The 12,710-nt window shown below is 45.3% G+C and overlaps 1 protein-coding gene across 1 annotated transcript in view; it reads right to left on the bottom strand.

The window, feature by feature from the left end:
- LOC140413161 (serine/threonine-protein kinase Sgk1) overlaps positions 1 to 9,670 on the bottom strand; it is a 19,101-nt gene extending 9,431 nt beyond the window's left edge. The window contains exons 1-10 of the mRNA XM_072500882.1: positions 9,460 to 9,670; positions 8,515 to 8,590; positions 7,741 to 7,813; positions 7,599 to 7,642; positions 7,115 to 7,172; positions 5,635 to 5,718; positions 5,030 to 5,161; positions 3,950 to 4,062; positions 2,551 to 2,674; positions 631 to 726 (exon numbers count right to left, since the gene is read on the bottom strand). Of these exons, the coding sequence (XP_072356983.1) occupies positions 631 to 726; positions 2,551 to 2,674; positions 3,950 to 4,062; positions 5,030 to 5,161; positions 5,635 to 5,718; positions 7,115 to 7,172; positions 7,599 to 7,642; positions 7,741 to 7,813; positions 8,515 to 8,590; positions 9,460 to 9,529 (870 nt within the window). The 5' untranslated portion in view covers positions 9,530 to 9,670. The remainder of the gene's footprint in view (positions 1 to 630; positions 727 to 2,550; positions 2,675 to 3,949; positions 4,063 to 5,029; positions 5,162 to 5,634; positions 5,719 to 7,114; positions 7,173 to 7,598; positions 7,643 to 7,740; positions 7,814 to 8,514; positions 8,591 to 9,459) is intronic.
- Positions 9,671 to 12,710: the final 3,040 nt, after the last annotated feature.

Here is a 12,710-nt window from a genome sequence, read left to right on the forward strand (position 1 = left end):
CAGCTCCCCTGCAAAAGTATTTTGGTATATTTTACCTATCCAATTTGAGCAGTCCATGACATCTATTTTTAATACCAAGGGATTCAAAATATTGGAGCACAAACTCGATTGATTTTTGGTAAGTATTTTAGGTTTTTGCTTCATGAAAGCATTCCCACGGAGGTAGAAGGTGAAGGAGCCAAATAACACGAACAGTTCTCAATACTGGATTAGATGCCTTTCCAGAGTGCCAATGGCTGATCCCCATGATAAAGGACGTGGTTGCAGCCGGCCAAAGAGTGGGAGACTACCTGTTATTCGGCACAGTGTGTGTGGTATATTTTATGCCCATCCGAGAAGGCACACAGGCCCATGGTTTACCTTTCCATCTGAAAGTTGGTATTAGCAGAAATACTACCTCAGAATTTTAGTGATTTACCAGCTTAGATTACGCACTCATATCTCTGAAGTTGGGCTTAAGCCCATGCACATCTGGCTTAAAAGGAGAGTGTTACCACTAATCAAAGCATCTTTTATCGTGTTGGAATTCAGGATTATGAAAGGAATTTTTTTTAAATTTATCACTGCACACCAAATATATCACCAGAGTCCATTTGGCCTTTGACATGACCAGTTACATGATTTACCTACCAATCCATACAGCATTTCATACAGCACAGTTCCTAGGCACCACCAATCAACTGTTCGATCATAGGCTTGCTTCTCTAACACTTCTGGGGCCAAATACTGAAAGACACAAACATTTATATTAGATACATTTGCAAGATGTTGTGTGCTGCATTTATGTTAAGTGCTTCATCGCATGTCGTTTTGATTAGAGGAAAATTGAGATGTACTCAATGCCCCATGCCCCGACATCAGGTGTGGATTAGTTTACAATACACATTGGTGGTCCCTGATTTTTATGATGCATATTGCTGTCAGTGATGCATTCCTATCCCAGCGTATGCTCTTCAACAACATGCAACTCAGGCATAAGCCCGGACTCAGCTTCCAACAGTCATGAATTCCCACAGAGTATAAGTGGTAATTAGCTAGAGTCCATGGGGGTCCCTAGGCATCTCTCCAGGTTTGTGTTATTCATTTACAGGACGTGGTCATTGCTGGCTCAGACAGCATTAATTTCTCAGGTAGTGGACCTCTGCAGTCTGTGATGTAGGTACATTCAGTGCTGTTAGGGAGGCAGTTCCAGGATTTTGACCCAGCGACAATGAAGGAACAGCAATATATTTCCAAGTCAGGATGGTGTGTGACTTTGGATGGGAACTTGCTGGCGGTGGTGTCCCCGTGTGGCTGCGGCCCTTGTCCCTCTAAATGAGAATAGTTGTGAGTTTGGAAGGTGCTGCCCAAGGTGAATTCCTGCAGTGCATCTTGTAGATGGTACACACTGCTCCTACTGTTCAGTGGTGGAGTGCAAGTAGAAGGGGTGCAAATTAAGTGGGCTGTCATGTCCCGGATGGTGTCAGGCTTGCTCAATATGGATTGTTGGAGCTGCACTCACCCAGGGAGTGGAGAGTATTCCATCACAAGACTTGTTCTTGGGCTTTGGGGAGTCAGGAAGAGAGTTACTCACTGCAGGAGTCCTAGCCTCTAGCCGGTTCTTGTAGCCACAGCATTTATATGACTAGTCCAGTTCAGTTTCTGTTCTATGGTAACCCCCAGGATGTTGCTCGTAGGGATTAAGTGATGGTCACTGAATGTCAAGGTGTGATAGTTAGATTCTCTCTTTATGGAGATAGTCATTGCCTGGCACTTGCGGTGGCAAGTAACAGTTGCCCCACATTTTAGAGATAATAGTTTATATAATCTGAGGGCACCACTCTACATCAAGCATGGGCCAAATGCCTCCATATTGAAGGCAGCCCTGCTGGCACAGGGATTGAATGTGTCATTGACACTGTAGCTGTTTGAGCTGAACAGTCCCTCCTCGCATCTTTCACATTTGAATCAAAAGCTCCAGAACGCATAGGTTCTCCAACTCAGCCCACAGAGGGGTTATCTCAGTTAATTGTGGATTATTTCATGGACATTGGCTCCCATCAGGAAAGAAAGAGGTTGTTCTATCTAGTTGCTACATGACTTCATGAACAACATAGGATTTCCCATTTTTGTTGTTTGTAGTGGTGTGGTAAGTTTAAAAAGAATGGGGGATTTCTATCAAGGTGGGATCACCTGATTGTCTTTGCAAAGATTTTTAATGTAATCTCTCCAAAATTACAGCGGATGAAGAAGTCAACAACTCCCCTGCATCCTTGGCATCAGGGAAAATCCATCTCCAATAAGTTTATGGTTTCAGTAGAAATAGTAACAATGAATGAGAGAAATGAAGACATTTCTGTGCTGTGGAGAACGTTCTCCATTAAACAAATATCCAATTCTGGCGCACAGGGTGGCCTGCTGCAACATTTACATACAAGTAGAGGGCATCTTCCCCACAGGACTCTGTACATAACTGGTGTCCTCAGGGATTAATGCAGCAAAGCATGTCATCGAGGATACTGTCTCCAAACCTGCAATGCCACATAATCAGAAGGAGGTTCTGTCATTTACCTCTGGGGTACCACAAAACGTGGAGGTGGTCCCATTTGGTTCCACTCCTTCTTTGCACAAGCCAAAGTCAGTTAGCACAATGTGACCCTGAGAATCCAGGAGGATATTTTCAGGCTTCAAGTCTCTGCATGAAAAGAAAAATACATGTTTAGTATCTTACAACAACAGTTTGTATGTAATGAGATACAATTAAAGCTGACACTAGTACGGCTAGTTGATGGAGTGGAAAAACTAAATCAGGACATCATAGGGATAAAGCAACCTTTGTTTATATAGCAAGAAGTCTTACAACACCAGGTTAAAGCCCAACAGGTTTGTTTTGAATCACTAGCTTTTGGAGCACTGCTCCTTCCTCAGGTAAGACTTCTTACTGTGCTCACCCCAGTCCAACGCCGGCATCCACATCTTCATTTATATAGCACTTCTAATAGGCGTACAACAACTCACGTTGACCATTGGCAGCAGAAAGGACTGAACATGCAAGGCAGTACCTTTTAAATAACAGATGCTCCTGCAAGTTAAACTGCAGCTAAAGATAAGTGGCACAGTTTCAAACTGGGGGACGCAAGGAAGGAATTTCAGGGTGGCATGTGGTGTAGTGGTTAGCACTGCAGCCTACAGCACTGAGGATCCAGGTTCGAATCCCGGCCCTGGGTCACTGTCCATGTGGAGTTTTCACATTCGCCCCGTGTCTGCGTGGGTTTCACCAACACAACCCAAAGATGTGTAGGTTAGGTGGATTGACTACACTAAATTGCCCCTTAATTGGAAAAAAACATAATTGGGTACTCTAAATTTTAAAAAAAAAAGTGTTTTTTTTCCCCAGCACCCTCCCCATTCAAGAATGAAGATCAAAATGAAATTGTGGAAGAGATGGCAACTTCATAAGATAGTTTTAAATTTGGGGGGGGGGGGGGTGGTAACAGGTTTATATTCATCCAATAATAGTCACCATTCACAGTGGAAAGCAAGGTGCAGACTGGGTATTAAAATCAATGTTGCACCCAATCTAGTCAGGTTGGAGCAGGTTTGGTGCAAATTGCCCAGTTCTGTGAAGGAGAGGCGGCATTATAAATCCATGTTGAACTGATCAGAAGGATTCCCTTCCTCCAAATTCATCTTGTGATCCACAAACTACTAATAAGACTTCAAAACTGAAACCTTTAAACTCGTGCACTTCGGAGACGGATTTGAAAATTTGTATGTAATCTCTTTTCCATTGTATAATGTGGTCTGCATGCACCCTCACACTTGTATGCATTTTAGGATTAGCTGTTTCTTGCAGCTGACCATTCACAAGCATTGTTATGGATGTACAATCACTCAAGAGCACAAAAAGGAACAGTGGGAATATTGAGCCTGTGTAAACTGACAGTGTTGGCTGCTTTTAGTCACATACCTGTAAACAATGTGCAGGGCATGGAGGTAGCCTAGTGCACTGGCAATCTCTGCAGCATAGAATCTTGCTCTGGGCTCCAGGAACACATGCTCACGCTGAAGGTGATAGAACAACTGAAGAACACCAAAACAAAGAGGAAAAAAGGTTTAATCTGCCAAACATTTACCATGATTGGCTACTTTTGCTACAGTGGCTTGAATGGGTCAGAAATCGTGTCAGTGCTCTATAATGGCATCCCACAGATTTCCAATTGCATTGGAATTATAAGAATAAATATTTAGATTTGAATAGGCATGTTTTGTTTCCCAAAATCAGCTTTTTCCTCATCCAATTAGTTTCCCTTACCTCTGCTACACTCAAAGGAGGTCACCAACAGTTACCCAAATAACCATTCCACCCGTGACTCTAAGCAATAGGTTATCCCCAAGGATAACCTCATGCGATCACCATACTTAGAAAATATTTACTGAAGCAGAGACAGGTTTGCCCGTTCCTAGTGGAGCACTGTTGCAAAAACTGGGCCTGCCCACTGTTCTGACTGAAATCTGCTAACAGAGATTGGGGAGAAAGGGGAGAATAGTTTCTTCACAAAACTATGCAGTGCTCAATCGGAAAATTGAGCAAAGTGCAAATGCCTGCTTCAAACGAAACAGATTATTTACTGGCCAAAGCGAGATTTCAAAATGGTTCAACAGCTACACACTCGGATGCTACCTAGTTTAAAGTTGCGCACTGTCTCACATCAAGTGTCAACACAAAAATAATTGACTAAAGTGGAATCTATCAACTGAAAAATGTGTATCAATGGGTTAAGACTCCATCCACGGAGGAAATTACAGTATCTGGAAATTCCCAAAAACCCAGCAGGAGTTGTCAGCTAGAGAGGTGGGCAATGACACCAATTGCAACCAATGGCCTAGACCAATTTAGTATGTTATCAGACATCAAAATCTGGGATTTCAACCTGTACCATTGCAGCGGTTATTCCTCCAATTCACAGGCATTAGGTGAGTGGGATACCAAGGATTATTTTGGATGGTACGAAAGTGAACATGAAATAAGTTTGCAAAAGCTACTTACTTCACCACCATTCACATAGTCCAGGACAAAGTAGAGTTTGGCTGTAGTTTGAAAGGAGTAGTGGAGCCCGACTAGGAAAGGGTGCTTCATATTTTTCAGGAGGACACTGCGCTCAGCCATGATATGTTTTTGCTGAGAAGGAAAAACAACATTTAGCCAGGTTTTGAAACAGTACATAGAATTCCAATAGATACTTGGGACAAGAATTAGCAAGGTTTCTGCTTATCTCAGTTGCACGGTTTTAACAGTGGGACTTTCAACGAGACATATCAGCCACACCCAAGGTAACAGGTCTCAGTCATCCTTTCAATAGCCACCAGGGAACATGCATTGTACCTTCATCTCCCTCAAAGCTGAGACCTCAACTACTGTTGCTTACCTGGTATTTAAAATTGAGGAATGGAGCATGAAATAAAAGTTTTACCCTGTCATTCTATGGTGATCCAACATTGTAGGTTTATTCTAAAACACCTTCACCCAGAAAAGCTAAACCTAAAACGCCTTCACCAGAAAAGGGGGCGGTTGCTGTAGCAGATTCCCCAACACCCCTCTAATGTTTATTTGTTGCTTCTACCTCATTCTAATGATGAAATTGCAAAGCTCACCTCTTTCTTCTTCAGAATATTCTTCTTCTGCAAAACCTTTACCGCAAAATATTTCTCAGTTTCTTTATGCTTGGCAAGAAGTACCTAGAATCAATGATGTGCACATTCTTAAATTGCACTTGATATATACAAACAATGTCTTTCCATGACAATGCTTTAATCTGCCTAATGTCAAGTGTAAATTCAATGACTGAGACTCAGCAAATTAACATTAATGGTGGTTTATCAACTGTATCTGTTGACATTGGTAAATGTGGCAAACTGAATTTTGCACTTGTCATGAGAATGTCACTTTAAGAAGTGTTTGGCTGCTCATGTTACTGCAGTGATGTCAGAGTGTGGGTGGTGCGGAGCTCTGGCTCTGCTTTTTAGTTTCACTTTGAGGAAAGCTTGGGGGCGAGGGGGGGGCGATTCTCCAAAATGGAGACAATGTGTTCGCGCCGTCGTGAACACCGTTGCGTTTGACGGCGCAAAACAGGCACTGGGACGATTGATTCTGTCCCCCACAGGGGGCCAGTTCACGTCGCTCCAGCCTCCCTTCCCGGCGCCAAATGGGCACCGCGCATGTGCAGTTGGGCCGCGCCAACCTGCGCATGCGCCGGGGACTTCTTCAGCACGCCGGCCCCGGCGCAACATGGCGTAGGGGTTCAGGGGCAGGCCACGCAACAAAGTAGGCGGAGGGGGGGGGGGGGGGGGGAGGCCGGCCTGCCAATCAGTGGGCCCCAATCGGAGACACCCCCCCACCCTGGTGAAGGAGCACTTTTCCACAGGCCGCATCCCCGACCCTTCGCGCAGTTTCCACCGGCAGCGACCAGGGGTGAACGGCGCCGGAGGGACTCTGCTTTTTCCGCGCTGCCGCTCGGCCCATCTGGGGCGGAGAATCGGCAGCGCCCCCCCCCCCATTCCAGCGGCCGGCGCCGCGTCAAAAATGGCGCCGATTCTCCGCACCTCAGAATCGCACGCCGGCATCGGGCCGCAGTGGCGAATCTCCGGCCCGGTGCAGAGCTCGGAGAATCGCGCCCTGGGTGTGTCTGTCTTTTTGGTTTCGTTTTCAGTGTTGGAGCTGAAGCCAGACAAAGCAGTTGTACTGCTGTTCTCTCTGCCATGAAAAGACTGTCTCTTGATCATTTGGTGAATTCAGAATTATAAATGTTCTGAGTATTGACTTTAACCTGATGTGCTTCTGTTAAAGGTTATGCTTTTTGTAAGTCTTCTGGATGTTAAAAGTACAGCGTACGTATTACTTAGTGTTGTATTTGAATTAATGGTTGCTCAGATGTTCACTATGTCTTAAAAAGGTTAACTTGAGTTCATAGAATAAACATGGTTTTGCTTTAAAATTTACATTCCAGTTCTGCTGTACCACACCTGTAGATTGGGCCGTGTGCTCCTCATATCACAATCTAATAAAAGTTGTGGGTTAGGTGAACTCCAGGATACACTTTGGGGTTCTCTACACCCTGGCCCATAACACACTAACCTTTCCGAAGCTGCCTTTTCCAATTATTCGAAGATAGTCAAAGTCTGAAGGCTTCACACTATATTGATGAAAAAATATATATATTTTAGAAGCAGGAAGTATCAATTAGATAGAGTCTTATCCTTCATATAAAAGGACTTCATGCTGGCAAAATCCCCCAAACAGTCACAAACAGCCAGGTATGGTATTTGATGGAGGAATACATTAAACGACACCACAAAGCTCCAGTTCCACCCTTAAATTATCCCATCACATCATTAATGTCCTGAACCCTTAAACAAGAATTTTACCTATCTCCATCAAAGATGCACACCTCTGACAATGCCACACTCCTTTGGGGTATGTTTAATCTAGATTCTGAGCTCAAATTCAGGAGTTGGATTTGAAGCTATGATTTGATCTTTGTGAAAATGTGTACTAGCTGAGCCAATTCAAGTTAACTAACAATATTTCAACACACGTATCAAATATTGTTCTTTCTTACCTATAAGATGAAGAAAGGTCAAATTCTTCAGAATCAAGACTTGTCTGCAGCAAAATAAAGTGCAAATTGTTAGATTTGCAATTCAGATGACATGGCAATATGTACTTCAAAAAAAAAAGTTAACTTGACGGCAGATACTCACTCTGGAGTTACAATAAGCTTCGGTTTCATCTGGCTGGTTTTGGTCAATTTGTAAGAAAACACAGACATCTGGGCTGAAAAATATATGGGAGTAATTATTTGATTTAATCCAAAACATAATAGGACCCATTAATAATTAAGCATAACTATCCAAACTATTTTATATCAAATGCAAAACAAGAGGCCTTCATACAAACAATACTGACAAATTCTGTTTCGAGCTTGCTTTTTGGGTCAATTCAAAGTAACCACCTAAAGGTGGTGCTATTTCTCAACCTCTAGTTTCCCTGATCCAATATGTTCAAAAGAAACTGCATTAAGCATGGCCAAAACACCAAACTTATTAATTTGATTAACACTTCACACTACAAGAGTAAAATAAAAACTTACACTCATAGCAGTTTTCACAAACTCAATTCCAAAGTGCTTTGCAGCCAACAGAATCATTTGAAGTGCAGTCATTGTTGCAAATGAGCCAATTTGCACACACAAAGCTCTCACAAACAATAGGGTGATAATGACCAAATAATCTGCTGTGATGTTGACACCGGGACAAATGTTGGCCAGGAAATCAGGGAAAAACTCCCTTATTCTTCTTCAAAAAAAAGTGTAATGAGGTTGGTTACTCATGCCTGCCTGGAGAGGGCATGTGAGACCCTCATTCACAAGACGGGTCACATCAACTACTTAAAACAGTCTTAACTATGAACAGTGAGCAATGTAAGGATTTCATGCTTAACAATGATCTGAAATTATAACTAATAAAACCACTTACTGCTGACAAATCTGTGGATTGGAGACCAACTTTTGTATGAAGTCATTCAAGCCAATTTTACGTTGCTTTATAAAAGCTGGAAAAGATTCAAAATGTTCAATAAGCTCAACATGAAACAAGCTTAAATTCTTCCAATACGTTTTTAAAATATTAAACTTTAACACCACCCTGCTGAGGTTATCATTTAGGCTATAAAGCCTAGGGTATAGGGAAAGGAATGTTCATTACAGACTTGCACAAGTAAATATGCCAATTCATATTTCATTCAGAGTCCTGGAGGATCTACAACACATTCCAGTCAAGTGAAAAATGAAAATCACTTATTGTGTCACATGCAGCTTTAGACTTGACCAGTGTGATTAAAAATTTAATCCACAAATTATAATGCATTAGTTTAAAAGTAATCATCAATTTCAAGGCAGGACCTGACCAAGTAATGTCTCTGACATTTCCACCCTCATTCATTGTCACCCTCTTGGTCAATAAGAGGTCTCATTCAAACCTGAAGTGGTCAGTTCTGTCAGTTTCTGATTCTATGATAGACCCAGCATGATCAAGGGGCATGTTGCATGGACTCCCTGTCACTAGTACCTTTATTTAAATGCTGCCATGCACTTATTTCATAGAATTTACAGTGCAGGAAGCCATTCAGCCCATCAAGTCTGCACCAGCCCTTGGGAAGAGCACCCTAAAGCCCCACACCTCCACCATGACCCCACTTAACCTTTTCTTTGGACACTAATGGCAATTAGAATGGCCAACCCACCTAACCTGCACATCTTTGGACTGTGGGAGGAAACCAGAGTACCGGAGGAAACCCACGCAGACACAGGGAGAACGTGCAGACTCCACATAGACAGCCAGGAATCGAACCTGGGACCCTGGAGCTGTGAAGCAACCGTGCTAACCACTATGTTACCGTGCTGCCCCCAACGTGTAACGTACCAGTTAGGAACACGACGATGCCTCTCATTTTGGAATAGGTAAAATCGCTTGCGGTTTCAGTCACGGCCATGTAAGCATCAATCCACAGGAAGCAGGTGGGCCAGCCGGAATGGAATTGGAATGGGATGTCTTGTCCGGAATTAATCCCTTTCAAACTGGCGCCAGGCACCCAACCTCTCACAACCTGGAAGCGGCGGACTGAACACGGTGCTGGGTCCGCAGTGCCTTTCTTATACCCACACGCAGAGCGTGCCGCTTCCCCTCCCGCCCCCTTTAATGCGTCACAATCGTTACTCTGGCAACTGTGCTCTATGACGTTAGGAGGGGCGGGGAGGAGATGGGGGGGGAAACCCCTGCCCAGTCAACGCAGCAGATTGGTCGCTCGCCTGTAATTGGATACATAGCGTTCGAATCTCTGCCCTGGGAGATGTCAATCAAACCGCCCGGAACACTGCTCCTGTTGGGCTGGCGCCGGGGCAGGATTACCAGGGAGGAGAGGATCTTCCCTCGAGCTACACCCGGCCTCAGGGAACAACGACGCCTTGAGTGCCTGATGGTTTATCCTTGTTTTGAAACTGAGTCGCATGTAAACCAGGCCTTGCAGCGATATCGTTAACCGGTTCTCTGCCATGCCCACATTTTGCTGGCACATTAAAACCTGCAGATTCCGGGAGTCTGAAACAATACCAGAAAATGCCCGGAACACTTTGCTGGAAGCCTCGAAAGGCTCACAGGTTGTTTGGACCGATGCATTTTCTTTTCCAGCATACTTTCTGCTTCCAGGGTTTACTTCACATTGTTTTCTAGCAATCTTTTATCAGGGCTGTTTGTTTTCGCAAAACGTGCGAGGCACATCATGCAAATGGCGCGCCCATTTCCAGGCGCAGATGTTTCGAACAGATATGGAGATCTTTCAAAGATGAGTCACGGTCATTGTTTTACCAACAAAAAAATGCTTGGCAAGGTTCATAATCTGTGTGAAGACGGTTCCTGAAGCAAACTCCTGAAAATCGAATTGAAAGCAGCACGGTCTGCACCAATAAAGATCGCGGGAAACGTTCAATATTAATGACATATAATTGGAATAAGGGATGTTATTAGCACTGAGTGCAGATCTCCCTGGTTTAATCAGTTTTTTCCCCTAGACTGCTTAATTCATCGGAAAGTTAAGGTTGCTCAAATCAAGTGTCCTGTAATCTGCAGGAGGAGCATCCGGTTGATGCTGCGGTTGTGCTAACATCACAGACCCACTTGCATAATGTTGCATGTTAGAGCAAGAACATCTTAATGGAGATCAATAGAACGGTACAGAGCAGGAGGCAATTCGGCCCATCGTGCTGTGCCGACTCTGAAAGATGGCAAATTAATTTCTCCTCCCGCCCCCACAGCCCTGCATAATGTGTCCTTGAGTCCCCGTTTCTTTCGAAAAAATCCCGGTGATCTTCAGTATTTGCATTTCCCAACTTCAAAACTTGCGGGCAAAGTTCACATATGCGTTGGCCGCGGTTTCTAGTCAGACATCTCGAGGATGGAAATGTACTGAGGAGTTGAGTCATACAAAAAAGACTGAAGGTCAAATCCAACTTAGCCGGAAGAAGATTACAGGTCCGTTAAGGAGCCAATGTGCATTGTTGATTCCGTCTGCATTGTCATGGTTTTTAAACAAGTGCTAAAATCAACCCAGTTACCACCACCAACACAAAATCTGCAGCACACCCGCTCTACATTTCTACTAAAAATATAAAATCAGCTTGTTAATCAGAAATTAGCTATTGAGAACGTGTGCAAACATCAGTCTTCGTTCAAGAATCGTACACTCAATGCATCGGCAATTCAAAGCCAAATTATTTTTGGATATACCAGAAATAATTTTCCTTTCAATTATGCTGGCCGACATGGGGCGCGATTCTCCACTCCCGCGCCGGTTGGGAGAATCGCCTGGGCCGCCAAAATTTCCCGGGATGCTGGTCCGACGCCCTCCCGCGATTCTCCCAAGCGGCAGGAATGGCCCGGTCGAGTTTCGCAGGCCGGAGAATCGCCGGAGACACCCAAGATGGGGATTCTCCGGCACCCCCGCTATTCTCAGGCCCGGATGGGCCGAGCGGCCAGGCCAAAACGGCGGGTTCCCCCCGGCGCCGTCCACACCTGGTCGCTGCCGTCGTGAGCGGTGCGTGAACGCTGGGGGGGTGAGGGGGGATCCTGCACCGGGGGGTACCTCAAATGTGGGGTGGCCCGCGATCGGTGCCCACTGATCGTCGGGCCGTCCTCTGAAGGAGGACCACCTTCCTTCCGCGGCCCCGCAAGATCCGTCAGACATCTTGCGGGGCAGACTTAGAGAGGACAGCAACCACTCTTGCGCGGGTTGGCGCCGGCCAACACGCGGATGACGCCCGTTATGCGGCGCCGGCCGCGTCATCTATGCGCGCCGCCTTCACGCGTGCGACAAGGCCTGGCGCGTGTAGATGACGCGGCCCCGATCCTCGCCCATTGTCAGGGCCCGTTTCGCGCCATCGTGAACCTCGACGGCGTTCACGTCGGCGGGGGAGTGGAGAATCCCGCCCATGTTTTGTGGTCGGATTTTCCTTTAAAAATCGGATCTTCCTCTTATCAGTACTTCCTCATACTAAAGCAAAACACAACTGCAATTCTCGGTGTGAAATGACAGTTCTCACCAATGAATGATATTTTTGCACCGCCGTTTTCACCTTCTGTATACACCCTGCCAACCACGTTCGGCGCGGGGGCGGAGAATCGATGTTCCCGATCAAATCGGGCCCGGTGCCTCTCCGTCGATTTTCCCGCCCCCGGAGAATCGCTCGTCCGCGAAATACGCCACGTGGCTGGCAGGCCATTGCCAGAGGCCCTTCCAGCGATATTTCAAATTCATCAATTTTTTAAAAATGGTAATCCCCTGGCCAACAATCCCTTCCTCCCACCAACCCCCAAACAACCCTCAACATTTTAAATGCAAATATCAAAGAGAAAGAATCAGGAATCCACCATCACCCCCATACATAGTCACCAACAACAAACTCTTAGTGTTAGGAACTCCAACAGATCCCCCCGCCACCACAGGGCACAGAGTGGAGAAACTGATCTCCACCCCAACAGGACCCGCCTTCGGGCGATCAATGAGGCAAAGGCTAAGACTTCTGCCTCCGCACCCGCTTCCAACCCCAGCTGGTACGACACCCCGAATATGGCTTGCAGGGAAAGTGGTTCAAGTCTCACATGCACCACCTTCGGAATTA

This window comes from Scyliorhinus torazame, chromosome 1, assembly GCF_047496885.1.
Source record: "Scyliorhinus torazame isolate Kashiwa2021f chromosome 1, sScyTor2.1, whole genome shotgun sequence".
Classification (NCBI taxonomy): domain Eukaryota; kingdom Metazoa; phylum Chordata; class Chondrichthyes; order Carcharhiniformes; family Scyliorhinidae; genus Scyliorhinus; species Scyliorhinus torazame.